Genomic DNA, 26,289 nt, shown 5'->3' on the forward strand with positions numbered 1-26,289 from the left:
GTGGCAGCGTCTGCAGTATTGATTGATTTTGTGTGTGTGTGTGTGTGTGTGTGTGTGTGTGTGTGTTGGGCTATAACTGCCTGAGTCTTGGCTCACTGTCCCGTGGGCCGGGGGGGGAGCAGATGGCCGGGAGAGACGAAGGATGAAGAGAGGCAGTTTAGAAATGGAAATAGAGGGATGAGAGAGGGCTAATAGTGAGACGCACAGAGAGAACAAAAGAGGCAGACAGGAACATCAGCGAGGGTGGAGTTGGGAACGACACTTTCCACGGCAGTATAATATTCACGCTAGGTGTAGAATTATAAAAACAAAGAATACAAACCTTTTTATTCCACGTTCAGAGGGACGTTTTCTCTCCCTCGCTCTCTCTCTTTCTCTCCCCTGGTTGTCGTTTGCATATCATTACCTCTGACATATCAAAGACCCAACCTGAGCTGACAAAGAAAGACAGATTGAAGCTGAATAATTCATGCAGGGAAATTACAATTTTCTATCACACCCCCTTATCTTTGATAAGACTTCCCCACAGCAAATGAACAGACTGAGTGGTGGAATTGACTTTACGCACTAAAAACATCTGCTCTGAGCTGATAATAGACTCACGTTATTGAGAGAAGGTCTCGGCTTTTGATGAACGCCTATTAGCCCGAAAATGTAAGAAAAAAAAAAAAAAAGACAAGATTACTGTGCAGATTCAAAGCAAATGCACATGATTATACTTCATGCTGTGATGAGACCAATAATCTTATTTCTGCACCGATTGATCCAAACTTGTTGTCGTTCCAGGCGAGCACCTGCGGCTCTGTCCTCAGGACTACACCTGCTGCTCCAGTCAGATGGAGGAGACGCTGGCCCTCCAGAGCGAGAGGGACTTCCTCAAGTCTGTGGAGGAAAACAGCCAGTTCCTCCTGACTACTTTCACCCAGAGGCACCGCCGGTTTGATGGTGAGACTCAGAAGAGTGTACAGTTCAAGACCATGTTTAAAGACCTGTAAACGGGAGTTTCTACTGCGTGTGTGAACAAAGTTGTATAAAACCTCCAGAAGAAGCTGCATGTAATCTGATCAGTTTCTCTCCATAGATGTCACTCAGTGGCTCAGTTGCATTGTGGGTAACGTAGGCACCAGGTTTTGAAAAGCAGTCCACTGGTCCAGCGTTGCTCTCCTGTAACACTACCGGAGTCATTATGGACTGTTTAGAAACAAATGATCCGTATCGACACAGCAGAACCAGAGATGTCGCATTTGTCTTTGTGTTTGAAAACCTGGTGCCTACATTACCCACAATGCAACTAAACCATTGAGGAACATCACTGGAGGTAGTTAATCAGATTACCTTCAGCTTCCTCTGGAGCCACAACAGGCGTTACACTGGTGTTTTTCACATATGCAGTCGGACTCTCAAGACCTCTAAACACGCTTTGAAATATAAAACACACTTTAATGTGAACATCTGAGTTTGAAACTGTTTTAAAAGAAATTATCTCTGAAGCCACAGTTGGTACATTTGAAGGAACATTTTTTATAAAAAAAAGAAGCCCTGAAGCGCTCCGCTTCTCCTCGACTCACCCTGTCTGTCTGCTGGGTGAGTGACAGCTGATTAAAAACTTATTTAGGATCTCCGCCTGCACGGTTCCTCTCAGACGGACAGATATCTGAGAAACAAGATTGACTTTGGGAGCTAAAAGCACAGCGGTGCATACATATCTCAGAGACCCTCACGTGGTTCTTATTAATGTTTTATCCACACTCAGGAGCTGCTGAAATTAAAGAAGAACTCCAGCACATCCAAACACTTTCATAAGGTTGGGAGACCAATGAGAGTTTCTAACTAGAATGGTACTCAGTAGAGTGTATACCTCTGCCAAGACCCAACAGTCTGCTTTAATTCAATCAATCCTAATCCAATATGAGTCTCACTCTATTTCTTGAGCCACTCATAACTGCCTCACTGTAATTAAATCTAACCAGATCAACTCACTCATAGATATCAGCCACCTAAACACATTTCCTGATAAATTAATGAAAATCAAAGAGGTGGAGGAGGTAATAATGGTAAAGATATCCTGACCTTTTGTTTCTAGTATGTGTTAAGCTCCAGGAGAAAAAAATGGCGCCTACGTTTCCCATGATGCATCTTTCTAGCGTCTTCAGTTGGGAGCTTTCCGTGCGTTCACGTGCTGTTGGAATTATCGGATAAAATGTTTTTTTCCGACTAGGAAAGTGTGCTGTGAAGTCAATGCAGCATTTCTGTCGCACACTCGTCTAACCCTGATGACATCACTATGACCTCATCAGCGTGCGCTCCCCATCCAGAGCCACAGATGACTTTAGAAATACATAAATCACGAGCTGAATAGGACCAAGCAAAGCCAGTAAACTGACTTTTGTGTGTTAAATCTGCAGAATGTCCCTTTTTAAACAAATGGTCAGCGTGGGAAATCTACCTAGACGGCTTCAGTGACTGTTCTAGAGATTTCCGCCCACGCTGTCTCATATTCTGTATGTACGGCTGCAGGTTTGTAGCAACCAGCCGAGAGCTGAATTTACACGTTCTCCTCCTACCTGCTGTGGACTGCTCTCACCTTTTTTTTTTTTCCCCCCCTCCTCATCCTTTTATATAATATATGGGATGAATCATTTAAACACGCCGAAGGTGTGGGAGACCGCGTATGAGTCCTAAAGTCGTAAATAGAGCACATGTTGTTAGACTCATTTACCGGCGTGCAGGATCTGATGTAACTGTCCCTCTGAGCTGTTAATCTTGGACAGGAGGGGGTGACTGAGCGCCCACGTACCGAGAAACCTGGCATCAGGATATTAAGAGGAAAAAGGAGGTGGGTGAGTGATGGATTAATATCTAATCTTTGCTTTTTCTCTGTCTCTCTCTGCAGAGTTCTTCAGGGAGCTCATAGAATTGTCAGAGAAGTCCATGAACCAGATGTTTACCAAGACCTACGGCCGCCTCTTCACACAGAATTCACACGTCTTCCAGGAGCTGTTCGTGGAGCTGCGCAGATATTATTCTGGTTAGTTTCAGTCACTTCACCTCAGTCTCATCTGAGATGGTCGAGGGGTCTTTGCAAAGTGTCACTGGTTGGGCTGAATTTGCAACAGTAGTTATCTGAAGCAAAAATGTCGAACATTTGCTGGTTCCAGTTTCTTAAATGTCAGAATTTTCTGGTTTACTGGTTTTAAATGCCAGGATAAGACAGGATATGTGTTTGAACAAAACAGGGTCTGGGAATTTGTTCTGAGCATTTTTCATGATTTTTTGACATTTAAAAAAAAAATCTATTAATTGTGAAAATAATCAGCAGATGAAGCAATAATGAAAATATCTGCATCCTTGTTTTGGTGCATTCAGTTAAAATTAGAGCTGCAAAAATGTCAAACACTTTCTGGTTTCCGGGCTCTTAAATGTCACGATAGGATGACTTCCTCTGTTATTTATGAAGCTGAACAGATTCTCTTGGTTTTGGACGGCTGGTTGGATAAAAAGAAGACTCTGACTTTGGGATCTGGGTATTTGTGATGAGCATTAGTCTGATTTTGTTGATATTCATCAAACATAATGAACTAAAACGAGAATGATCAGCCGTTAATTACATTTCTAGTTAAATAAAATGCGAACTGAGGTGGAAAATCTTGTTGAGAAGTGAATGAATAAAGATGAATAAACACATTAATAATGGTGAAATGGAAAAATAGAGAATTGCAGAGTCGTTCACTCTCAGCTGAAAGGTCGGCTTCACACCAGGGCGTTCTGGGTGAGTCTGACATCAAGCTACACTGAAGGTCACAGTTTATAGAAAACATGGACGAGACCAAAAGGGAGGTTCAGCCTTGAAAGTACCGCATACCTACGTAGGACTGATAACAGGATGTGATGTGCTCACACAGTTTCTCCTAACTGAGCCGAGGTCTCCGCTCACTTCATGTTCAGGTCAGGTTCTGCTCGCACATACACAAGGGTTTGATTAATTCAGGTGAATAATGAATAGTAATAATAAGCACAGACTGTAATCTACACTGGCCTCCGTCACCATCGTGAGGAATGAGTCAAGTGTTTCCTCTGGTTAAAGTTGGTGAAGTACTTTGGTGAAGAGCCGAGATGATTCCTTGTTCCGCTGGCGGCTCAGTGTAGTTTTATCCGACCACGTCCGCGTGGTGGTAAATCCGCTCTGGACAGCAGAAAAAAAAGAGGCGGCATTGTCATTCGAGGAGAACTGAAATGCCAAGAAGAACTGGAGAGAGAAAAGAGAGCGAGGGAAAATTGGAATCCCACGGATGACTGTTTCTATTTCAGTTCTGCATCGTTCTGTTTTGGCATGACAGCCGCTCGCTGGCAAGTCTGTCTGCAGGCTGTTGCTGCTTAGTCAACCTGTCTTTGTTTGCCAAACAGCATGTATGGCTAATTTGAGGCTGTATAGTAGACTACAGACTGGTGAGTCGCATATTCAGTGTCCTGTCTGCCAGATTTACAAACGTACAGGCACTGATAAGCACCCACAGTGACAGGAAGACAAACATGAGGAGGAATATTGAACTGAACACTGTGTGACACACAACGTGACATCAAAGATACAAAACTGTGTTGTGTTTAGGCTTTTATGTAGCTGGTTAAAGAAAATATGGTAAAATATTTTTTTGCTTTTTTAGTTCAGAATTCTTTTTGATAAAGGGAGAGTTCACCCAAAACTGAACATTTGAATTGGAACTCCAATATAACGGTCACAAATGGTCAGACAACTAAAACATTTAATGAGATGTCAAGTGTTTTCCCAAAACCGTTGAAGTTTACTTTGTTGTCTTTTCACGGCATCAGGAACTATTTCAATCAAAGTTCTCCAGTCTGCTTGTGCCGCTCGTGTAGCCCACAATCACTCTAACAAAAGTCAGGTTAGGTGTGTATTTCCTTTCTTGATTAACCTTAAAATTGCATGTAATGGCATCGTGTTTGAGGGGTTTGCAGGCAACAGACGACGACATGGAAGTGTCCAGATAATGTGTGACTTCTTAGTTTGGGGGTGAACTATTCCTTTAACCACGTCCAGTGAGCATAACAAGCCGTGTTTCCAACGCAGGGACCAATTAATTTAGGAACTCTACGTTTCTGATTGGTCAGATACTTGCAGCATTTTATTTTCAGCCACATTTATTAAACATCTGCAGCAGCAGAACAGTTTAATTGTTGTTGATTGTGCCGTCGGTATTGTTTAGTCGAGAGCAATAATAACGTGTAAAAACAGCTGTTTCTTTTTCATACATCAGACCACAAAGGGACAGAATGAACCTTTTAGATCCTTGAAAAGTAGTTCCTGAGACTAAAGGAAAGAGTGCTGATTATTGGGTGGAAATGCGGCCGAGGTAGCACACTGCATTAGGATTTAGTGCTTCAGATTAAAAGCCGAACATCAAACATCCACTCTGCTGAAACGCCGACTAACATAGCGCTCTTTCTCTCACAACGTGACTCTGATCTGATCACAGGTCTGCCGTGTGCTGACAGTCACTCACAGTTGCTCTTGTGTTCGCAGGCGGCAGCGTGAGTCTGTCAGAGGTTCTGTCAGACTTCTGGTCCAGACTGGTGGAGCGGGTCTTCTCTCTGGTTAACCCCCAGTACCAGTTCAGCGAGGACTACCTGGAGTGTGTCAGCAAGCACGCCGAGCAGCTGCAGCCGTTTGGAGACGTGCCGCGCAAACTGCGTGTACAAGTAAGATAAATGATGTCAACACGGGTGAAACCCTTTGATGCAGATTTCCAGTCATGCAGATTGATTATGATACATGAACTAATGCTTCTGTGTTCTCTTTCCTTTTAAACTCAGGTGTCGAGGGCTTTCATCGCAGCCAGAGCGCTGTCACAGGGCTTGGCTACCGGTCGGGATATTGTTAACAAAGCAACAAAGGTGAGTCGTGGCTTTCAGGTGATCACTGTTACCGTCGTATTTCTTCTCCTCGCCCTGACTCTTCTGACCCTCGGCCGTTTTCCAGCTGACAGCGGATTCGGAGTGTGTTCGTGGGCTGATGCGTCAGTGGTACTGCCCTCTGTGTCGAGGCATGGCCTCCCTGCGGCCCTGCCACTCCCTGTGCCTCAACGTGATGAAGGGCTGCTTGGCCAATCAGGCCGACCTGGACACCGAGTGGAGCAATTTCATTGGTGGGTGAGGGTCGAATGAAAGAACGCGCTCATATACGTGTTGTTGTTGTTTAGGTGGATTTAGTCGTCATGTCACTGTGCTCATATTTCAAGTTTCAGGCTCGTCATGCGAAATAACGTCACGGCCTAAATGACACGTGGAGTCATTTTCAATTATCATCATTATTAAATTGAGCATACCTAAAAGAAGATTCAATTATTGCCCTCCGTCACTCATTTACCTTCTCTTCTCTTTCCCCCTAATGAATTCCTCCTCCATTAATCATTCATGCGTCTCTGCTCCATCACAATTGATCTGTCTTACTGTGTTTCCTTTCCCCTTTCATCAAACCCGTACGTTTCTTCCCTTTTTTTCTCTTTTCACATGCGGTACTTCCTCTTATCTTTCACCACTCGATCCATGTGCACCACACCCTGAACCCAGTTTACCCCAATGTACCCTTTTTGTCCGACCACCAATCCCCACCATATTTTTCTCCTCATACGATGTTGGTTTACTTCCTAATCTTACGGTCCTGTAACCTCATACACAGATGAAAAACCTTTTTTTTTTTTTAGCTGATTAGCCAGGAAGAGATTTCTAGAATCTGGACAACGAGAACTTGTGGTGAATCTGTGTTTCTGTATCTCCGTGTGTCCTCTATCAGACTCTCTGTACCAGGTTTCAGAGAAGTTGGAGGGACCGTTCAACATCGAGCTCGCAGCCGACTCCATCTCAGTGAAAGTGTCGGAGGCCATCATGCACATGCAGGAGAACAGCGTCAGCATCTCCACTAAGGCAAGGACGAGGGCAGAGGAAGATGACGGGGAAACAAAATGGGCAATATTTTGAATACTGATGCATTTTAACAGACTAGTTGTTGTTCTATAGTCTCCATTATTGTTCGAATTTAATTATAATCTCCTTAATGAGACAGCATGGAGTCAAAATGGCAGGAATTATGCACAGAGAGCATGACAGCCTTACAGAAAGATTAAAACATGGCGTGAATCCCAGGAGCTAATCTACCAGAGAGACACCCACATGTAGTTAGAGAGAGAATAGCAGCGCTTTTAAGGAACAGGAAGCTCTTTTTCCTTCACAGCGCAGCTTCATCTGCCTTTCACCAAAACAGCATGATGAATGAGGTTACGGAGAACCTTTTCAACAATTTCATGTCGCAAGATTTCAGTTCAGTTGCAATATTTTCCACACAGACACACCTTGCATTTCCAGTCGCTGTGATAGAAGGCACAGTGTAACATCAGGAAGGTCTCAAGAAGACTAACGACTCCTTTGAGAGACGCTGTTGGGCTGCAGTCTTTGAAGAGAGAAATGTTAAAATTTCATGTATTTTTTAGGGGGGAGGGGTGTTTTAGAATGAGAGATGTCAGGAAATGAGGAGGAAGAGAGAAATAAACGGGGCATGACTTGCAACAAAGGTCCCCAGCTGCACTCAAATCAGAGTCATTACGGTTCATGCTGGGTCTGTAACCCCTCCCCCGCCGTGAGGAGCCCCGAATGTTCTCCAAACGAAGTAGAATGTTACAAAGCAGGCTGAAGGAGAATGAATGCAATAAAAAAAAGTAAATTCACAACAGTTAATCACAAACTGTCTCCCGGAGGCTAGAGAACATCTGTATAAGTACATCCAGTTGTCCTTTAATTGATCACATCGAAGCTGAAAACCCGTCGTAAACATTATAAAATTGCTCATTACTTCATTAATTGCCTGATGTTACTTACTTCAGGTGTTCCAAGGTTGTGGAAGCCCCCGGCCGGCTCCTGGACGCTCCAAACGCTCCCCAAAAGAGTCGGGCGGCAGCAGGAGGCCCTTCCGCACCTACAGCCCCGAGGAGAAACCCACCACGGCTGCAGGCACCAACCTGGACCGACTGGTGAGGGGAAACACACCCTGTGCACTGTGTGAGGCAGCTGCTCATCACTGGTGTTTTTATGTTGTGCATTTAAAACAATCTGTATTGATGGATTTGGATAACAAGCTCCAAACACGACATTGATTAAAGGCCCCTAAATCTTCTCTTTCCTGTTAAAATAAATGGAAGAAAAAGAAACATGGCTTAACAAGTACAAAAGACGATGATATGGAAATGAATCATTAATCCCCCAGAATCGATGGATCATTACATCCCCAGCTGATAGTTTTGGCACAGTGTGTTTAAATAACTTTCACCCTGAACAACATCACTAATGAGAACAGTTGGAGTGAACAAAAACACTAAAAGTTGCCAGAAAACCAAAAAAAAAACAATTTATCTGAAAGATGCCAAATCTCTCCATAAAGCCGAGAGGAAAGCTGCAGTTGGATGATAATTATCTGATATTAATTAGTGCTTCTCTAAAGGGGCACTACGTAGTTTTGGAGAGGAGATTCAAACTCAGTATTTTAAATATTTAGGTCATAACACAAACCGAAGAGGAAAATAAGGTCCCAGAACACTGTGTGAAGATAGAAAGGTGGCAGGGTCCGCCACATATAAACAAAGCAAATCAATATGAGATTGCGTGTTTTTGCCTAAACTGATGAAAAACGTCCGAAAAACTATAGTGAAGCTGTAAGTATGCAAAAATAAATATAAGGCATTGAAAGTGCAATTTATAAAGTCAAATGTGTGTGTTTAGTGCCGCGTCAGGGTTCAGAAATAGCCGCTGAGCCAAAACCAACATGATGACAAACAACAGAAAAAGCAAAAATAAATCTAAGCTTATTACAAGCAGCTAATAATAAAGAGCGCAGGAGTCGGAGCCCGGGACCGTCCCCGCCGTGACAACAGACATCTTGCAATATAGAAACGCTGGAAAGTAAATGAAACCAAGCGCAGAGGGGAGAGAAGGAGGATAGTAGGTATTCACGTCTATTTATAAAACATTAAAGACATGCGGTCTAAGAGCTGACCCAGAAACCGTGTCATGTCTCCTTCTGACTGCCCGACGTCAGCATTGCAGCTTCAATATGCTTCCTCCAGCCAGCCATACCAAACAAGGACACTTTAAAAACCAGGTCTGAGTCATCACCGATTTCTTTACGCCTCCGTGCAGGTTACCGAGCTGAAGGAACGACTGAGGCCCATGCGTGGCTTCTGGGTGTCCCTCCCACACACCATCTGCAACGATGAGAAGATGGCGGCCGACGTCACTAATGAGGACCGCTGCTGGAATGGGCAGACCCGGGGGAGGTGAGCTAGATCCAGAGAGGATGGAGGGATGGAGGGAGGGAGGGGTCCGGTAGAGGTGGAGATGGAGGAGGAGGGAGAGTGAGCGATGGTGCAGAGGTGGATGGACGCAACAGATGGAACAGAGTTTATTTAATTTAGCCTCCACCAGTCACCCACATGCACCCTGCGTGGGGCTGCTTGCTTTCATGCACCCAGATGCAGCCCGGCATCACGTGTCCGGGCTGGTTTATAGACACCGTGCAGTCCTGTGAGAGTGTGTGTGTGTGTGTGTGTGTGTGAGAGAGAGAAGAAAACACGTCTGCATAATGGATGAATTTGTGTCTACGATGTTCCTGCTGCATTCAGAAACAGTTTTATGTCCATGCACACTCACCTGAGCACCTTACCTTTGGCCAAAAATAAGATCATGTCACCCAGGGCAGTGATTCAGTGCTGAAGTGGGAGAGAGAGCTGCTAAATGAATGTGAACAGGTCTTACTTATATCATCAAACACTGGCAAACAAACAGAGGTTTTTTTGGGACAATCAGCCCTGGAGAAACAGAATAAACAGGCTCCAGATTTAAACAAAACGCCGAGTCTCCGGCTGCGAGCGGCTCTCTGAGCTAAACGCTGACGTCAGCATGATAACATGCTCAGAATGGAAATGATTACAAGCTCCCTGGTCGATGTCGGGCCAGTCACAATTGTTGATCTAATACGGGAGCAGATTTCATATGAAACAATCAAGATGGCAGCAGGAAAAAAAAAACAGCATTATGTAGATAAGGTTGTAACATCTAACTTAAGAGTCTGACAAAATCAGAGTTGTTCATTTTTGGAACAAACCGAGATGGTTTTATTTTGTCTCTGTTGAGTTTAAATGTTGTGTGTTTAACAACGATCTGCAAGGTAAGATGTATGTTTTTATCTCAATGGAGTCTGGACTTTAATGAGAGGTTTGGGGCAAAAAAAGGATCCAATTCTTCTTTAAACGTTTTCAGACACTAAATCTGGCAGAACGAGCGCTTTCACTGGACGTACTATGATGGGTGAAGTTTCCCTGAAGTATAAAGATCCTGACACACCAAGCTGTCGTTCAACAACTACTGCTGCGTCGGAGGCCAACTGCCTCATGTCTCTGCCAACATACAGACCATATAATATAATATAACTGCTGATAATGTAGAATATGTCTGACAGAAAGTTGCAAACACCTCTGGCAGAGAGGCAGAAGAGAAGAGTAAGGAGAAACTGCACTAAAAGGGTGAAATCATTGATAGACAGCGACAGACTCGAGGGGGGTTTTCCTTTCTTGTTTCATTGACTTTTCGTGCACTTATCCACTTACCTGAACAGCCAATCAGATTGATGTCACTCACCGATGAACCGCCGCAGATTCTACACGCTCAGTTGGCCAAAAAAAGCCGCTGACAAGGTGCATTGACGCCTCTGCTCTCTCTCAGGTACCTCCCGGATGTGACAGGTGACGGGCTGGTGAGTCAGATCAACAACCCCGAGGTGGAGGTGGACATCGCCCGGCCGGATGTGAGGACCAGACAGCTGATCATGGAGCTGAGGGTGGTGACCAACAAACTGAGACACGCGCAGAGCGGACAGGACATGGACTTCATGGACAGTGAGTGTTCCTGAGGACGTGTTTATATATCTGTCCATATACTTAAAGGAGCATTAAAGGGTAACTCCACCAAATGTTTGTTTACAGATCTTGTGCAGTGATTTAAAGCCTTTTCAAGCTCCTGCGTTGCATTGTGGGTAATGTAGGCGCCAGGTTGATGAGGAAGAAGAGTTCTTGGAATGAGAAAGGTGTTACTGTTCTTAATGAGTCCGATATGAGTGCAATGTTAGATCGGATTTTTATAAACTTGGTGCCTACATTACCCACAGTGCAATTCAGCCACAGCAAGGCTTTACATACATATTTCCCCACCTATGCCGTATCACTCCCCGAGGCCTGTAAACACACTTTAATGTGTAAATTTGGTGGAGTTGCCCTTTAAGTGACACGTTACCTGCACTCAGGATTTAAAGGACTTGTAACACACTTTATACAACTTACTCAGCGAGTAAGAAACCAACTTTTTATGTCCATTCATCAGTCAGAAATCTCTCTGTTCCAGGTGAGGAGGGCAGCGGCTCAGGGGGCGGGGATCACGGTGAAAGGTACAATGATGATTGGCCAGGTTACGGGCCCTACTCCCCCCCCTACAACAAACCCCCTCGCAACCCTCCCGCCAACCCGGCGAAGCCGCCTCGAGTCCGAGAAAGAAACGGGTCCAAGTGGAACAAGAACAACGGCCACGGACGGGTCAGATCTGCAACCAGCCGGCTCTCCTTCTCCCTGGTTCCTTTGTTGTCTTTGCCACTTATGGTCACTGTTGCCCCCATGTGGAGATAGCTGGTTATTACAGTCTGGAGGTGGAGGTGGAGGTGTGTTAACATGCTGGAGTCTGAAGCACATTATGAAGAAGAAAAAAAAAAAAAAAGAAGTCATTCCATTTGGTTGCACCAGCAGAAAAAAAACAACAAAAAAACAAAACAAAAGACAAAACAGGCTAATTTAGCAATAATCAAAAACCTGTTTACAGCACAGAATGAATAAGTTAAAGTGAATATTTTTACTATTGCCCACAGACGAGGCATTATCAGGCATGGATGAGCACAAACAATACTTCATGATAAACGCCATTTTCTTATTTTAGTGCCACTCGTGTGATGTTTGAGTGTCGATGCTGATCGTGTGCAGAAAAGTCCAGAGGGTGAACGAGACAAACAGAACAACAGGAAACGAGTTCGCAGCGTGTTTGCAGCTCTGTGAGATCCGTCAGTTAATAACTGTGTAGTTTCACCGAGCAGCTGATTCCATCTGAGCGAGTTTGTTTGCTGCCTTTTGTCTTGACGTTAAGTTAATTAATTTAATTGATCCTGGTTTCAGTCCAGTCGTGTTTCCTTTCTTTTGTTTCCCCCCTGAGTCTTGCTGAGGTGGTGAGATTTAATTTACTCGCTTAATTAAATCTCTGTATTTTGGCTCGTAGATTAAAGAAAGTCAATAGTTTGACTCTTGAAACCAAACAAGGGGCTTATTTTGAATGTACCCGAAAGCTCTAAAGTTAATTTGCGGTTACTTGTGATGTAATATATTGATGTTTTTAATTTATTTGTAATATATTTCATTGTTGTTCTTATGATTTGAAGACAAGGGTTGAGTGGTTTTTTTTTATCTTTTAAGAGAAGTGTGTGCTTTAACTCTCTCTGGTATATAAAAAAGGAAAAACTAAGTTGTATTTATTGATATTTTTCGTAAAAAAACAATCATTTGAAGTATTGTTAACCAATCACAACACTTAAATATCAAACAATATTGGGTCACAAGACAAGCACAAGTTCAACCAGAGATTGTTAAGAGGTGTGTGTGTGTGTGTGTGTGTGTGTGTGTGTTTTATATCGTTTGTTGTATGTTCCGGTTTCATGTTGAGCAGATGTTGGGGTGTTTTTTTTTTAAAATACCACGCTTTTCTACTTGTTTTTCCTAAAAAGCAACAAGATGAGGAGATGATGTAAAATCGGGCTGAATGTCGAGGGAGAGACAGATAAACGTGAAGGAGAGCGATGAGAGATGGCGGCTCTTCATTTTCATGTGCTGAATGTGTTCTGAGGAAGATGAAATTAAAAAAGGAAAGAAAAATCAAAACAAAACAGAGACGTGAACTGGAGAATTAGTTTGACATTTTGAGAAATACATTTATTCGACGCCACTTTTCATGTTCACTTAGCTTAGCTTAGCATAAAGACTGGAAACAGATGGAAACAGCTAGCCTGGCTCAAACCAAAGGTAACACTGTTTGCAGCCCTTCGACGCTCACTGACTGTGATCTGCTTAAAGTGGAAAAATGGTGAAATGTCAGACATGTCAGACTCCGGGAAGATGCCGGTCGTACTGAAGTAGAGTTTTACTTTCTTACAACCTTTTACTTCTACTTCCTAAATTTTAATGCTAATATCTGGACTTTCTGCCTTCCCAACATCACCCACCTGATTTCACCCAGTACATATCACACACGGCGAGACTAAACAATGTAAAAGACCGAGAGGGAGACTGGAATGAGGAAAAAAGGCGAGTTAGAGCTTCATATCTGCAGAGAACCTGCTGCACTCTGCCTGGTTTTTCTTACTTTCTCAGTTTTTAGCTGTTCGAGACGCTTTACTGACACAAATGTTGGTACTTGACGTCCTCAGAATGAGACTCAGCAATCAGCAATCTCTGTGGTGTGTTTACGAACAGCTCTGACAAATCTTACTGACGCCACCTTTAACAGTCTTTAATGATATTATATGACGTGAGGTTCAGTTAGCTTTGTGAGACATGGCTGGTAGAAATGTCCTTCAGATTCTTTGTTCCTTTATACTTTGAGAACATTTCAGAGCCTGAACTTTTTTTCCCCTCTTTTACTCGAGAACAGTCGTTGAATCAGTACTTCTACTTTGTGTTTTTGCATCTACTTTTACCGCCTCTGATAAGTTGCTGGTTGGCGGCTTTCTTACCTTTTAGACAGAGCCCGGCTAGCTGCTGAGCTAATCAGCCGTTAAGAAAGCAAATAAGAGTATTTCCCAAAATGTCATCGTCTCAAATTCTTCGATAAGTTGATTGATAGGATCCCAAAAGACAGCAGAGACGGGCTGCAGACGGAGAATATAAAAAGAATGTATAGATGCTGTGAAAGGACACTTTTTCTGTCGGACGAGGGATTGTGAGATTCACAGACACACTTTGAGCCAAACGGGCTACTGCACCTGTACAGTACGAAAGAATGGCAAGAGATGGGTTTCATTCTAAAAACGTTCTACTTTAAAAATCACTCGGCAACTGAGAAGCATGATTTTGTCAGTAGAGTAGAGTTAGGCTGTAAAGTTGGCCGGCAATCAAATTGTTGGAGTTTTGACATCAGATTAATTGGGAATGAAACCCTTCACAGTCAGTTCGAGACTTCACCACAAACACAGTATTATGTTGCACAACTACAAATGAAAAAAAAAACAAAGCAAAATATTGATCATGTGTGCTTTCGATGATCAGCAGTCGGATTAGGACGCGGTTGGCTGCAGTATTTCTCATTGAATTTCAGGTAAAACTTTTTTGAAAACGTCAGGTCCGGTTCTTTAATACGACCTCTCATCCGTTCCCACCACTCGCACATTCCTTTATGGTGAAAGTATAGCACAACTTTTTTCATGTTGTTGTAACAGTTTTTTGGTATCGAACGAGTGATATTTTCTGCTTCATTAAAAAAAAAACTCAAGAAATCTGTTTGTTGTGGGTTTTTTTGTTTGTTTAATTCAGTACAAAAACAAGCAGCAAAAACAAGAAAATGTCATTATTAATTAAACAGTATTAAACCACATCTGATTTAAAATATTGTGCACGTGCAGCAGATGAGTCAGAATCAAACCCTGATCATGTTCACTGTGTTTTCTCATGTTGGCCTCTCAGGTGAGCAGTTTGGATCTCATTCAGGTGACAGTTCCTTGTTCTGAGGGAGGCATTTAATGCTGCCACGCTGATGAAGACACACAAAACATGAGTCAACACAGCGTTCATCGCTACAGGCGAATTATTAACGAAGTAAAAGTAGCAACAAATCTCTTAAAGCAAAGTCAGCGTGCATAAAATGTCATTAACCTGCACACAGTTCACAGTTCATCAAGGCCACTGATGGTTCTACACAACAATTTGTAGAAAAGTAGGAAAGAATAAGTTCCCCTGGATCATTCATGTGTAATACTCTAATACTCTAAGATTAAAACTGCAGACATGATAAAATATGACTTGTGATCTAATAACTTCTGCATGGAAGAGCTAGAAAACAAGACAAACCTTTCTGAAAGAAATGTTATATTATTTCAGAATCAGTCAGAATCAGTATTCCTTTATTGTCCCACAAATGGGGCAATTTTCTTTGCCACAGCAGAGACAGTAATATTACAAAAAATAGTAAAAAATTAAATATAATTAAAGGGTAAGAATAGAATAGACTCGTATATACATATGAACATATTGCACAAAATTAACATCTAATCATAAGCAGTGAATTGTTATTTACAAAAAAATTCATAGTTATTTAAAACATCTGACCAGTTACGTACAGTATGTATGTATTTCATTTGTTACCTTCCACAACAAGATGACAGCAATCGCCAATATCAGAAGCAACGCGACGACCGTCAGGAAGATGATCCACCAGGCAACTCTGACCAAAGATCTGAACCTTCCCTCGAGGAACACGGTCAGTTTAACCTGCGGACAGAGAGTGTGGTCACGTCAGGTGTCAGTGTGGACTGCAGGATCTTCAGAGCACCTGTGTGTAAAGTCTGTAACTTCCCTGAGACTTTAAATACCGACATGAATCTGAAAATTTAAGTGACGTCCTATGGTTTTACCTTCGTCCGACGCATCTCCGGTTTTAGTCCAACATTCTCAGGAGAGTTTGTTAAACTGAGCGAAGCGTCCGTGATGATGTGCAGGTGGTTCAGTGAGCTGTAACCCTGAATCATAGAGGTAAAAAAATAAATGTTTCAGTGGTGCTTCATAGTTTGGAGTAGAGGTGGAAGAACTGCTCAGATCTCAGTAGAAGCAGCGATACTGCAGCGTGGAGTGACTGTGTTACAAGTCAAAGTCGTGTATTTTACACAAGTCAGAAAAACAAAAGTTTTAGCATGAAAATACACTTAAACTACCAAAGGTTGAGGAACTCATGATGCAGAAAAGCAGAACTTCTAACTGTGACAGACTTCTTTCTTCTGTCCAAAGAGAATCAACGAGTAAACAAACAAAAAAAGTTCCTTGTCCTAGCTTTAGGTACAGTGCCTGAGCAAATGGACACTCTTCTTTCCATCACTGCCGGAGAGAGAAATAAATATAGTTTTCAATAAATCAAACTTTCAAGGTGTGACAAGATTTTAAGATTGCATTTTTGCAGAATATCTCTAAAGTAGCTGGAAGTGTTTGAAATTTAAATATTTGTAAAGCATACTGCCAAAGGAGCACTTTAGTGTGAATTGTCTGATTCTACACATTAATTAATGTTTAAAATTAAAAAAAAAAGTTCACTGCAGCTGTCCTTTAGCTTCAGCTGTGCTCTAGTTCACTTATTCATATTTTTTTCCCCCCAGTTATCTGTGTCGGTTGATTAATTTCGCACCGTTACAAAAAATGAAACACCTCGGTGAAAGTGGCGCTCCACAGTCGCGCGTGCAGAACCATCTTTGCAGTCATGTCCAAACCCAGCAGAGGGCAGCGCAGCTCCTCACACCTCAGTCCATCCGAGCACGTCTGACACGGAGGAAGAAAAGAAGCCACCTTACTTTGCTGTCGCATGTTATACTGAATGCTAAACCTTTAAGCTTCATAATAATAATAATAATAATAATAATGATAATATTAATAATGATCTTTAACCAAGATTCTGTATTCCTTTGGAAGGAGCGAGGAGGAGAGCGCTTCAGCTTCAGGTCTTCTCCTGGATGGTTCACGCCAACTCTTGATACCAAAACACGATCATCAGTGTTAGTGGTGTTTATTACAGGCACTGCTTACAGTTTGAAGAGCAGAAGAGGAAAAAACAAAAAGCTGTTTCTTACCTTTAAATCTTTAAATGAATCGGTCTGTCCTGCAGGTGAGCAGGAGACAGAGTGAACACCTCTGCTGCTGTTCTGACTCAAGTGCAGAAGCCATTTTCCTGCAGAGTTTTCCTTTGGCCAGTCGATGTTTAGTGACGCGTTGATGAAAGATTTTAATGGTCTGCCCAAATTTGCTATCTGTTAAACAGAACAGTAAAGTTTCCCAAAAGCTGAAAATCAAATTAAGTAATTAAAGGGATTTTTTTTTTTTTACAAGGAGCAAACTACATCTCACCCTGAATTCATACTGAACCAGAACTCCAGTGTCATCCACTGATTTTATGTCGCTCTCGCCCATCGAGCTTCTCCTGAGTGACACTTGAGAAGGCCGGGCTACTCTGATGGACGAGAATCGTCAGAGAATTTTTCACCGTTTCCATGATGAAACTGAAGCAACTTTTCAAGGTGCATTTTCAAGCTTTTCCAGGACCTCCCGGCTGTGATGAATTATATACAAAGGTGGATCTTGTACAATGTAGAAATACTGTTTCACTAAAATGTCATGCATTCAAATTAATGTAGTCAAGTAAAAGTCCAAAAAGTAAAAGCACCCATTATGCAGAACAACATTTTCAGAATAACGTTAAATATTATTGGATTATAATAGCTGATGTAGCCGATCTGTGGACTCTGACGCTGATCGACCAACAGGTGAAAAGTTGACCCGTTTACTCTTTGACAAAATGAATAAGAAAGTGAAAAGCACAAATATTTTCCTCCAAACTTTTACACATTAAAAGATCAAAGTAAATAATAGATTAATATTCGTTTTTGGGATGAATTGCTCCACTAATTTATTACTTATTGTTTTACTCTTTTCAGACACTTTGTATATTTTCTACAAGGTTTTCTAAGAGATTCTTTGTTGTTTTGTTCATTTCAACACAGATTCAAACAGTAATCTCATATAAAAAGCTTAAAAGACAGTGAATATAATCAGCACTGACCCCAACAGCTGCAGGTCCAGCTCAAAAAGCACTTTGGCCGACGCCTCCACTGGTTGTATGGTCTGCACACTCGTCCTGCATCACAGGAACATCATGTGTATTAATGATCACTGATCAGTAGCTAAAACCTGCTTCCTCTCCCTCATGTCCACTCACGTTTTAAGCTGCAGAGTGACGCTGACTTCCTTTGTGCTCAGAGAGACGCCGGATGTTGAAACTATGACATAAAAAGTCACCTGAAGAGAGCAAAGTAAAAAAAGATAAAAAAAAACACAAAGATGAAGATGATGATGATAAAAAAACACACACTGGGAGGAAGCTGAGCGGTGAAACTCGCCTCTGCGTCTCTGTGGAACGGATTCCCCAGCTCACAGTTGATTCGCGTTCCTTTTTCATTGGTCGTGCAGCTCGTCTGCGTGTCCTAGAACAAAACTACAATGTGACGACGCTGCAAGTGACAAAATAAAAATCCTGCATTCAAAAAACGACTTAACAAAAAGAAGCATGCAAGTACTATCAGCACAGATTGTTGGATTTTACTGGTGCAGATGTAAAGCCAATTCTATTTACCTTATTTACAGTTTGATATTTTAATCTACAGCAGTTCTTCATATTCTACAAGAGTGTTTGTAGCATTGATGTCCTGTGATGAAGCACTAACAAAGAGCTCAGACGTATTCTAAGCACACTGTAAATACGTGTTTAACATGTTGTTCCTCCAGCACACACACTTCCTGTGCACTTACTGCTGTTGTGCTGTAGACAACAGAAGAGTAACGCAGAGTGTCCGGGAGGTTGATGACAGAGTGAGTCTGGTGAGCTTCTTCTCCGCCCCTGTTAGTCACGGTGATCTCCAGAGCGACGTCTTCAGAGGGATTTATGACTGCGACACCGTCCTCCCTGAGGACCAGTCACACATTTAGTTTTGTCTTTTATAACTTAAGATGGTCAGCTCTCAAAAACAAGTCATGGAGATACAAATATTACATTAAAAAAAAATAAAAATTATCTTCTAACTGAACAGGAACATTTTGTCTGTCAGGATTTACTGACACAATATAGACAGAATAAAAATCACCTAGAATGTCAAAAAACAGATAATTCATCTTACTTAGATTTTACTTTTTACAGTTTGTTAGCGTTGCTTACCTTGCCAGTGGTTTGAAGATATCCTGATTGTTGTGTGTTGTGTTCCTGGAGCAGAACTTGTACTGTAACGTCAGGTTACTCTGGCAGATGTTGTCACGACCACAACCCTCGTGCACCAGGACAATCTGTGAAAAACAACGGGGCAGAGATGATTTCTTTAAGCTCATTTCTAAAGCGTTTAGTCCAAAAGGTTTCGATGACACGTGTGTTTGTACCTCGGAGTCGGTGCTCTTTTGCTGGAGGAGGTTGAGGACCGGCGTCATGTCGGACGGACCTGCTCTGGTCCGGCTCGTCTGACCGGAGCTCCACAGAGACACGCTGACGTTGACGGGAATACTGAGCAGCTTGTCTTTGATTTCACGCTGGAACAGAAGAATCGTCTTTATTGGTTTGATCTGGTGTTTGACGGTTCTCTATAAGTGGATGTTGCTCAGTGAAACAGTACTTTCAGTCGGAGTCGGGTGTCAGTGCAGATTTCTCTCCTCTGTTCACGCAGCTCCAGTCTTCCTCCGGATGAACTCTGAAACTCCACTCTTGGTTTTCTTCTCCTAGCGTCGGCCTCAAAGACGTAATTGAGCACTGCGAGGAGAAAAATCAACAGATACTAATCCTGACACCTCCCGCTGCATCACAAACACACTAAATGTTAGTTTCCTCTTTCCCAATATAAAAAAGGTGTGAAAACTCCTTTTAGAAAACACACCCAGTTTGAGGTTGAGCGATGCTGGATGTGTCGTGTAGGTGAAGCAGGCCCTGACTGAAAAATAACTTGACAGAAGTTTGTGCAAAGACACATTAATATCAATTAAAACCTTGCAGTTCGTTCACATTTGTGTCTTTTGTGCATCTCACCACGTGAGTGTTCGACACTGTTCCCTTGTGAGGTCTATTACACGGGGCGTCACCGTCAGAGAGCTGCTGACGCTGACCACCGGCCTCGCTCTGCAACAGATAAAACATTTAAAATGGATTGGGACGTGACTTTATTCTTTGTCTTTGTGTGTTTGTGATGTAACATTACTTGTAAATAAAGACCGAGTCAGAGAGAGATCCCACGGCCAGATCAGGGTACTGATTGTCGTCCACGTCCAGGTTGCCAGAGAGAGAATATCCGAACAGAGAAACTGTTTTAGATCCTGGCGAGAGCACCTGAAGAACACGAGAACTTCATGAGAAGATCTGTTGACGTCTACATATCTCCACTTACACAACTGAACTGAGGACCTTTTTCGACCCTCCCACAAACTCACCTGCGCCGCTTTCTTGTGGATGCCTTTTGGTGAGCCGCAGTAAAGGTACACCCGACCCGAACCATCATATGGCGCCCCCACGGCAATATCTGACGACAAATACTTCAGTTTACCTGTGTGTCCTAAATTTCCTTAAAGCCTGTTTGCAAAAATATCAGATTGTTTGAAGCTTTTGTTTCTATGAGCTGCAGCTCATTTAACATTTGTGTGTCCATCTTTAAAACATCGCAAACCTCCGTAACCGTCTTTATTGACGTCGCCGATGTTTTCCACTGCGAGGCCGAACATGGAGTCTTTGGGTCCCAGAAGTTGCGTGGGAACAATCTTCTCCCAGTTTCTCCCTCTGTCGTTGATGTAGACGTACACGGCTCCTCCGACCGAACCGTCGTTAACAAAGAACTCCGGTGCTCCAACAGCGAGATCCTCCCACCTGCAAACACCAACGGCACCGCAGCTCTGATTATCGTTATCACAGGAACAGGACGACATGGTTCTTGATTATGGCTGTTTGCTCAGTTCACAGTGCCAGCATGACAAAACTCTGAGTGATAATGCAAATAAAATAGTGACTTGTGAATTTTAGGACCTCGGGAGATAAAGGTTTATTCCACAGTAAGTTGATGGTCTGTTTTTCTAGCATTCTGAAAGACTTTAATTCTACTGGACGCTCCTACGGGAGATAAGACAAAGTAAGATAAGATAAAGTTCCTGATCATTGGATGCTGGCAAACTTTTGATTTTATTTTTGCCCTCAAACATCCTGGGTCCACTGTTGCCTCCCCCTTTTTATATCAGCAGCAAAATCTGGTGATTCATTTTTGACTTTGGACCACATCCTTTCCAACTGTCTTCCTGCCAAAAGTTCATACAATAAATCAATCATGAGAAAACATCCTGTGAGTCATCCGAGAAGCGCTGGACTAACTGATATAGAGCTTGGATCAATAAAATAATACAAATGAAGTGTTTGAGTATCGTAGCTCAGTCTCAAGAGCATCGAGGTGTAAAGTAAACCTACCCATCACTGTTGAGATCCACCACCGCCACATCGTAGCCGAAGGAGGAGGCCAGGCCCGGCCCAGAGAGAACCACCTCCACGGACACATTTTGTTTTGCCACGGGGTCCGCTTTAAGCAAAGCGACCTGGCCGCTGTAACCTCCTCTGGGTGCTCCGGATACGATGGTCAGCTCACCCTTCCTGATGAGGGCCAGACCGGAGTCGATGGAGAATCCTGGAGGACCGAAAATGAAACGTTTAAAAGCAAATCTTCATCATAGCTCTTCATTAAATTACTGGATGAATGAAGAAAGATCTAAATTAAAACGGACCCAGGTAGCTGTTAGTCTGGAGGGGAATGAGTTTGGAGTTCAACGCCGCGATATTCCCGGTCTCCCGAGGAGCTTCACTATTCAAGTCTGTCAGGAAGTCCAAAGGCTCCATTCGTACGATTCCTTCAATCAGCAACACATGAGAACAAAAACACAAGGAAACTTAAAATGCTGCGTCAAAAAATTAAAGATTATAATGAACTGCAATCTCTTGCCACAACAGCTCGATTCAAGTTTCTCCAAAACTCCTGGCTGCAGCATGACCGCTAACTGCTGCTCACTACACTCCTTGGTGTAGCCACCTTTGTCTGTAGTAGCTAGCTGGAGCTAAGTAGCCCCCCCATCAGCTTCACCTGTCCAGTGGTACGCTCCTGGCGCTCCAAACAACACAGATTTATTGTCCTTTGCAAAAGCGGCTCCGTGACCCTGTTGGCAGTACGCAAACCAGCCGTGGTCAATGGGACGTTTGATTAGATGCTCCAGGTCACAAACTACTCTCCTCCAGTCGCCGTCCTCTGTCCCGACCTGCAGGTCATCTCCTAACAGGTAACACTGACCCGTCAGCACCACGCAAGGGATACTAATGAGCGGGCACTTCTGCTGGTACCGATGAGCGCAGGCCTACAAGGAGAGGACGAGAAAATGACTGTTGATTTTTTTTGACCAAAAAAGAGAGTTTTGCTCACCATCACGTGTTTTCCAGGACCTTGGCTCGCCACTCGTACTCCCATCCACTGGTTGTTTATCCCTTTACTATCAAGGAATGCTAGAAAGATATAAAATGTTGAGCTCACTAGCAGCCGATAGCTAACAAGTAATAATAGTCGTTCTGCTGTTCCCGAAGGGTCAAAGGATAAATTCGTGGGATCTTTCGTTAAATATTTAGATTTTTTTTTACTTTTCAGGCCTCAAACTTTTATTTAAATGAAGCCGAGTCAGAATTTTAGATAACTTTTTTCGGTGAATAGACATTTGCTGTGTGTCAGTTCAGGGTCTGCGCCCTCTGAAGGACTCGGCCTTTGCAGTCTTTGAAGGCCGAGTCCTTCACAGACCTTATTAACTGCGTCAGCCGTTGTTAAATGTGATGGTCTCGCCTTTGGAGCATTTCCTGGTTGCATCACCAGATGTTTTACCCTTATGTAATGATTTCTGCCGCCCAGACCCGCAAAAGTGATGATCTACGCCAATGTTGCCATGTTTGTTATTCCTTCTTTTACGGGTGTGCAAAGAATCTTGGGATATGTGAGGCAACGAAGGATGACAGCGGTGCATCCTCCAAAAACAGCGAGAAGAAGCAGCGTTTGTGGGCTGCATCTGGAGGAGCCTTCAGACTGGGATGTAATTGACCTTCAAATGCTCCTTCGAAGTATGCAAACCCTGAATTAAGACACAGCAAGTGAGTAGAAACTGCATTTTTTTTCACGAACCATAGAGGTTTGGGAATCCCTAGTTTTAAAAGGGACACTTCATAACAAAATCAAAACTACACACTTCTGCATCATTATATTGCAGGAAAATGTGATGTGGCCCTGAAAATTCAGATTTCTATTCATCCATTCATCATTTGCTGCTGTCATTATCGTTACAGCTGTGGCGTGGAGTCTGTCATCCAGTTAAGTTAGAACGATTTTAAAACCACATATTCATAGTTAGCGTTAGAGTTATCATTCTTGGTGTGGACGGCCCTTAATGGCGTCCTCCTCTGCTGAGCTGTAATGGCAGTGATGTAGTTTATGAGTCTCTCGTCCGTGAGCAGATGCACGCTGCCTTCAGCACGGTGACGTGGTTAATGGGTGTAATTTGGCAAAAAGAAAATAGATGGTGGGTTATCTTGAGGAAATACTACAGATAAGAGGAAAACTATTTGATTTCTGGGGTGAACTATCCATTTAATTTCACTGGAACATTTTATTTTATTTTTTTTAAATACAAGATCACAATCTGAAGGGTTACCAGTAACTCCAGCTTTCAAATAAACATAGTGAGGTACAATATTTCCCACTCAGGTGTAATGAATAAAATCATCAAGTAGCTTAAAATTAATAGACTTACATTCAAGTACATGTGCATCCCATTAAACGTATCAAGATCACCCATAAAATGTCAGATAAAACAGGTAAACACACCTTTATCGTCAAACTCAATGGGCTGACAGCGCTCGGATGTTGATGTCAGATCACACTGATAAACTACACCTGTAACGTTCACCTGGTTCCGATGTTTCGCTCGTGGAGCTCCAACCAGCAATCTGAGGGGAAAATACCTCAAGTGGTTACACAGAGTTTTTTTTAAAAATTGACTCAACACTTAACAAGTGTTGAACGTGTCACTCACAGGTTCCTTCTGGCAGGATTCAGCTGCTGGTGGAAGGCAACAGAAAATCCAAACAGGCTTCCTGGATCTCCGTTTCTCTGCAACACGTTCGTGGTGTCCAGATTGAAAGCTGCGATCTGGAGGAGCCAGACGCTGCACAGATGCACCACGTACCAACGCATCGCTACGCTTCTTTAGATTAATAAATGTGTAATCTGCTCTGTGCCACGCAGTGCTCGTGCTCTCTGAGAGCACAGAGGAGGTGGAAACCCTCTTATAAAACGGTTTAGACTCAGAAAGTGTTAACTGGTTCATTGTAAACACAGACAGTCAGGGTGTGGTCGAGATGTTTATCTGCACACAAACAAAGCTGCAATGTCTGACTTTATGACCAGATAACTCAAAGTTAATATTAACTAAATTTCCGCTTTGATCTGAGTCAGTCGTGAGTCACAGCATCTGCGCTGAAGTCGTCTGAAGATAACACCATGTTGTGACTGTCACTGCAAACCACTTAACCAAAGATCAGCATGCAAACAGCAGGATATTCTCAGAACTTGTTCTTGTTATTTACTAATTTTGTCTGTGAGATTTCAGAAACATCCTGCTACTCATTCACACCTGAGCCTCCATCCCAGAAATGCTAAATGCAAAAAGGCAAAAAAAAAGGGCTAGCAACAAACATGAGTAATTCACAACTCAAAGTACGAGTTGGGACGATGGATGCAGAAACACATAAAAAAAAAAAAAAACACACGATGGGCATGATGGACACATGAACCAAAGAAGAGTGAGGGGCAAACACAGGGGGGTGATTAATTAATGAGACACATGTATACAAAGACAAAAAGAATGTGGAAACATACAAAGGCAGGAAGAGGAATGTGAAACATGACACATGCAGATAAAAATACAAAATAAAAAATACTCACATCATATGCAGCTCCACTATCACTGCCCTGAAAATGCTGTGGTGCATAAAGGCCTAATTTTCACACAGTTCATTCACACATTTCCCAAAATAAAAACTCTAAACACCACCAATCTTCTAATTTACAAGAAACCAAACTCAACAATGAGGACAGAGGGAGGAGACGTTAGAAGCATCCTTAACAAACAGCGCTGTAAAGCTACTGTAACTCACCACAGACATCAGACCATACACTCCAACATTGTCTCTTTTGCAAATATGGGCTAGTTTAGCTCATTAAATTCAGTTTTTTTCACTCACATTTTCAAGTTTTGGCAAAAAGGTGAACACCCAAATATGGACATGATGGCAGGCAGGTCAGGAACAAAAGGTGAGCTTTAATAAAGTAGATGTAATTGAGTCCAAAGTGGCAAGAAATAAAAAACACAGACACAAGAAGCAGGACTAAGGACTAAAAACTAAATAAGGTACAATCCAAAGAAGCACTGGGAAAACAGGCAGGAACATGAGGAGCACAGGACTGAAGTGTGGACGACATAATGGTAGAGATGACAAAGAGCCGAGGACAAGGACTTAAACTTACAGGGAGTGATAAGTAATTTGACACAGGTGAGCAGCCGGAAAACAAACAGAGTGTTGGAAAAAACACAGGAGGCTAATCAGGGGCAGGTGAACCCAATCAGGACAATCACAAGGGAGGGAAAACAAGAGAAAGAGCAGGAAGTAACATGACATGACACAAGAGACCTTACAAAATAAAACAGGAAATATGACCAGAAACCAAAACCATGACACGTAGTTTGTTCCTGGGTTAAATAGTTTCATCTGCAGGTGCTAATGAAGGAGAAATTTGTTAGTTAACATTTGTGAACAAATCAAAACGGATTGGAGCTAAAATGGACCATTTCAAAAAAGTGGCCCCAGGTGTAAATGACACCTCTGACTGGAGGGTTCAAGAAACTAAAAGCACATTGTTTCACCAGGTGGCAGCAGAGTTTCTGTTTCCAGTTGATATGGTGTTAAAACACGTCAGGCCTACAGATCTGCTGCACTGAGCGTAACAGCAACAAAGTCACTGAATAGTCTAATTAGGCTGAAGGTGAAATCTTGTGTTAAGTGTTATCTTTGTGCAGCTGCAGCAGTCGTAATTGTGTTAATAGTTTCACATTTAATGTAAAAAGTGACGTTAAAAAAACAAGAATGACTGTGGATTCATTGATACACCTGAGCATCAACAAGCCCGACACATTCATAATGAAACTAAATGATAAATGAGTTCGAGCTGAGTGAAATCGATGGCTAAGATTCACAACACAAACTCAGACTGTCGGTGTGAGTTTATCTCAAACGTTCTGCAGC

The 26,289-nt window shown here is 42.6% G+C and overlaps 2 protein-coding genes and 1 long non-coding RNA gene across 4 annotated transcripts in view; 1 reads left to right on the top strand and 2 right to left on the bottom strand.

Annotated features, from left to right (window-relative positions):
• gpc2 (glypican 2) overlaps positions 1-12,952 on the top strand; it is a 14,107-nt gene extending 1,155 nt beyond the window's left edge. Inside the window, exons 2-11 of the mRNA XM_037076427.1 lie at positions 787-945; positions 2,894-3,028; positions 5,540-5,715; positions 5,830-5,910; positions 5,996-6,161; positions 6,809-6,939; positions 7,893-8,039; positions 9,202-9,338; positions 10,783-10,955; positions 11,458-12,952. Of these exons, the coding sequence (XP_036932322.1) occupies positions 787-945; positions 2,894-3,028; positions 5,540-5,715; positions 5,830-5,910; positions 5,996-6,161; positions 6,809-6,939; positions 7,893-8,039; positions 9,202-9,338; positions 10,783-10,955; positions 11,458-11,735 (1,583 nt within the window). The 3' untranslated portion in view covers positions 11,736-12,952. The remainder of the gene's footprint in view (positions 1-786; positions 946-2,893; positions 3,029-5,539; positions 5,716-5,829; positions 5,911-5,995; positions 6,162-6,808; positions 6,940-7,892; positions 8,040-9,201; positions 9,339-10,782; positions 10,956-11,457) is intronic.
• LOC119007077 lies at positions 133-891 on the bottom strand. The gene is made up of 3 exons (XR_005070998.1): positions 758-891; positions 604-638; positions 133-429 (listed from the first exon to the last, which is right to left on the bottom strand). It is a non-coding gene; the product is annotated as an uncharacterized LOC119007077 (long non-coding RNA).
• A 1,698-nt stretch (positions 12,953-14,650) lies between the features above and the next one.
• LOC119007073 (integrin alpha-6-like) lies at positions 14,651-24,318 on the bottom strand. Of its 2 annotated transcripts, XM_037076426.1 has the most exons (25): positions 24,021-24,310; positions 23,813-23,934; positions 22,373-22,452; positions 22,040-22,307; positions 21,687-21,809; positions 21,376-21,589; positions 20,591-20,787; positions 20,358-20,446; positions 20,129-20,256; positions 19,960-20,049; positions 19,811-19,875; positions 19,553-19,686; positions 19,323-19,469; positions 19,108-19,232; positions 18,705-18,858; positions 18,296-18,379; positions 18,115-18,194; positions 17,959-18,033; positions 17,247-17,349; positions 16,973-17,149; positions 16,791-16,871; positions 16,554-16,664; positions 15,773-15,877; positions 15,504-15,629; positions 14,651-14,892 (listed from the first exon to the last, which is right to left on the bottom strand). In XM_037076426.1, exons 1-25 carry the CDS (start codon positions 24,179-24,181, stop codon positions 14,842-14,844), a joined length of 3,090 nt encoding a protein of 1,029 aa, XP_036932321.1. In that variant the 5' UTR covers positions 24,182-24,310; the 3' UTR covers positions 14,651-14,841. The 2 variants fall into 2 exon arrangements, 1 of the variants encoding a protein (XP_036932321.1); XR_005070995.1 differs by lacking the exon at positions 14,651-14,892 and having other exon boundaries at positions 15,593-15,629; positions 16,534-16,664; positions 24,021-24,318.
• Between the last annotated feature and the right edge of the window lie 1,971 nt (positions 24,319-26,289).

The sequence above is a fragment of the Acanthopagrus latus genome, chromosome 18, assembly GCF_904848185.1.
Source record: "Acanthopagrus latus isolate v.2019 chromosome 18, fAcaLat1.1, whole genome shotgun sequence".
NCBI lineage: Eukaryota > Metazoa > Chordata > Actinopteri > Spariformes > Sparidae > Acanthopagrus > Acanthopagrus latus.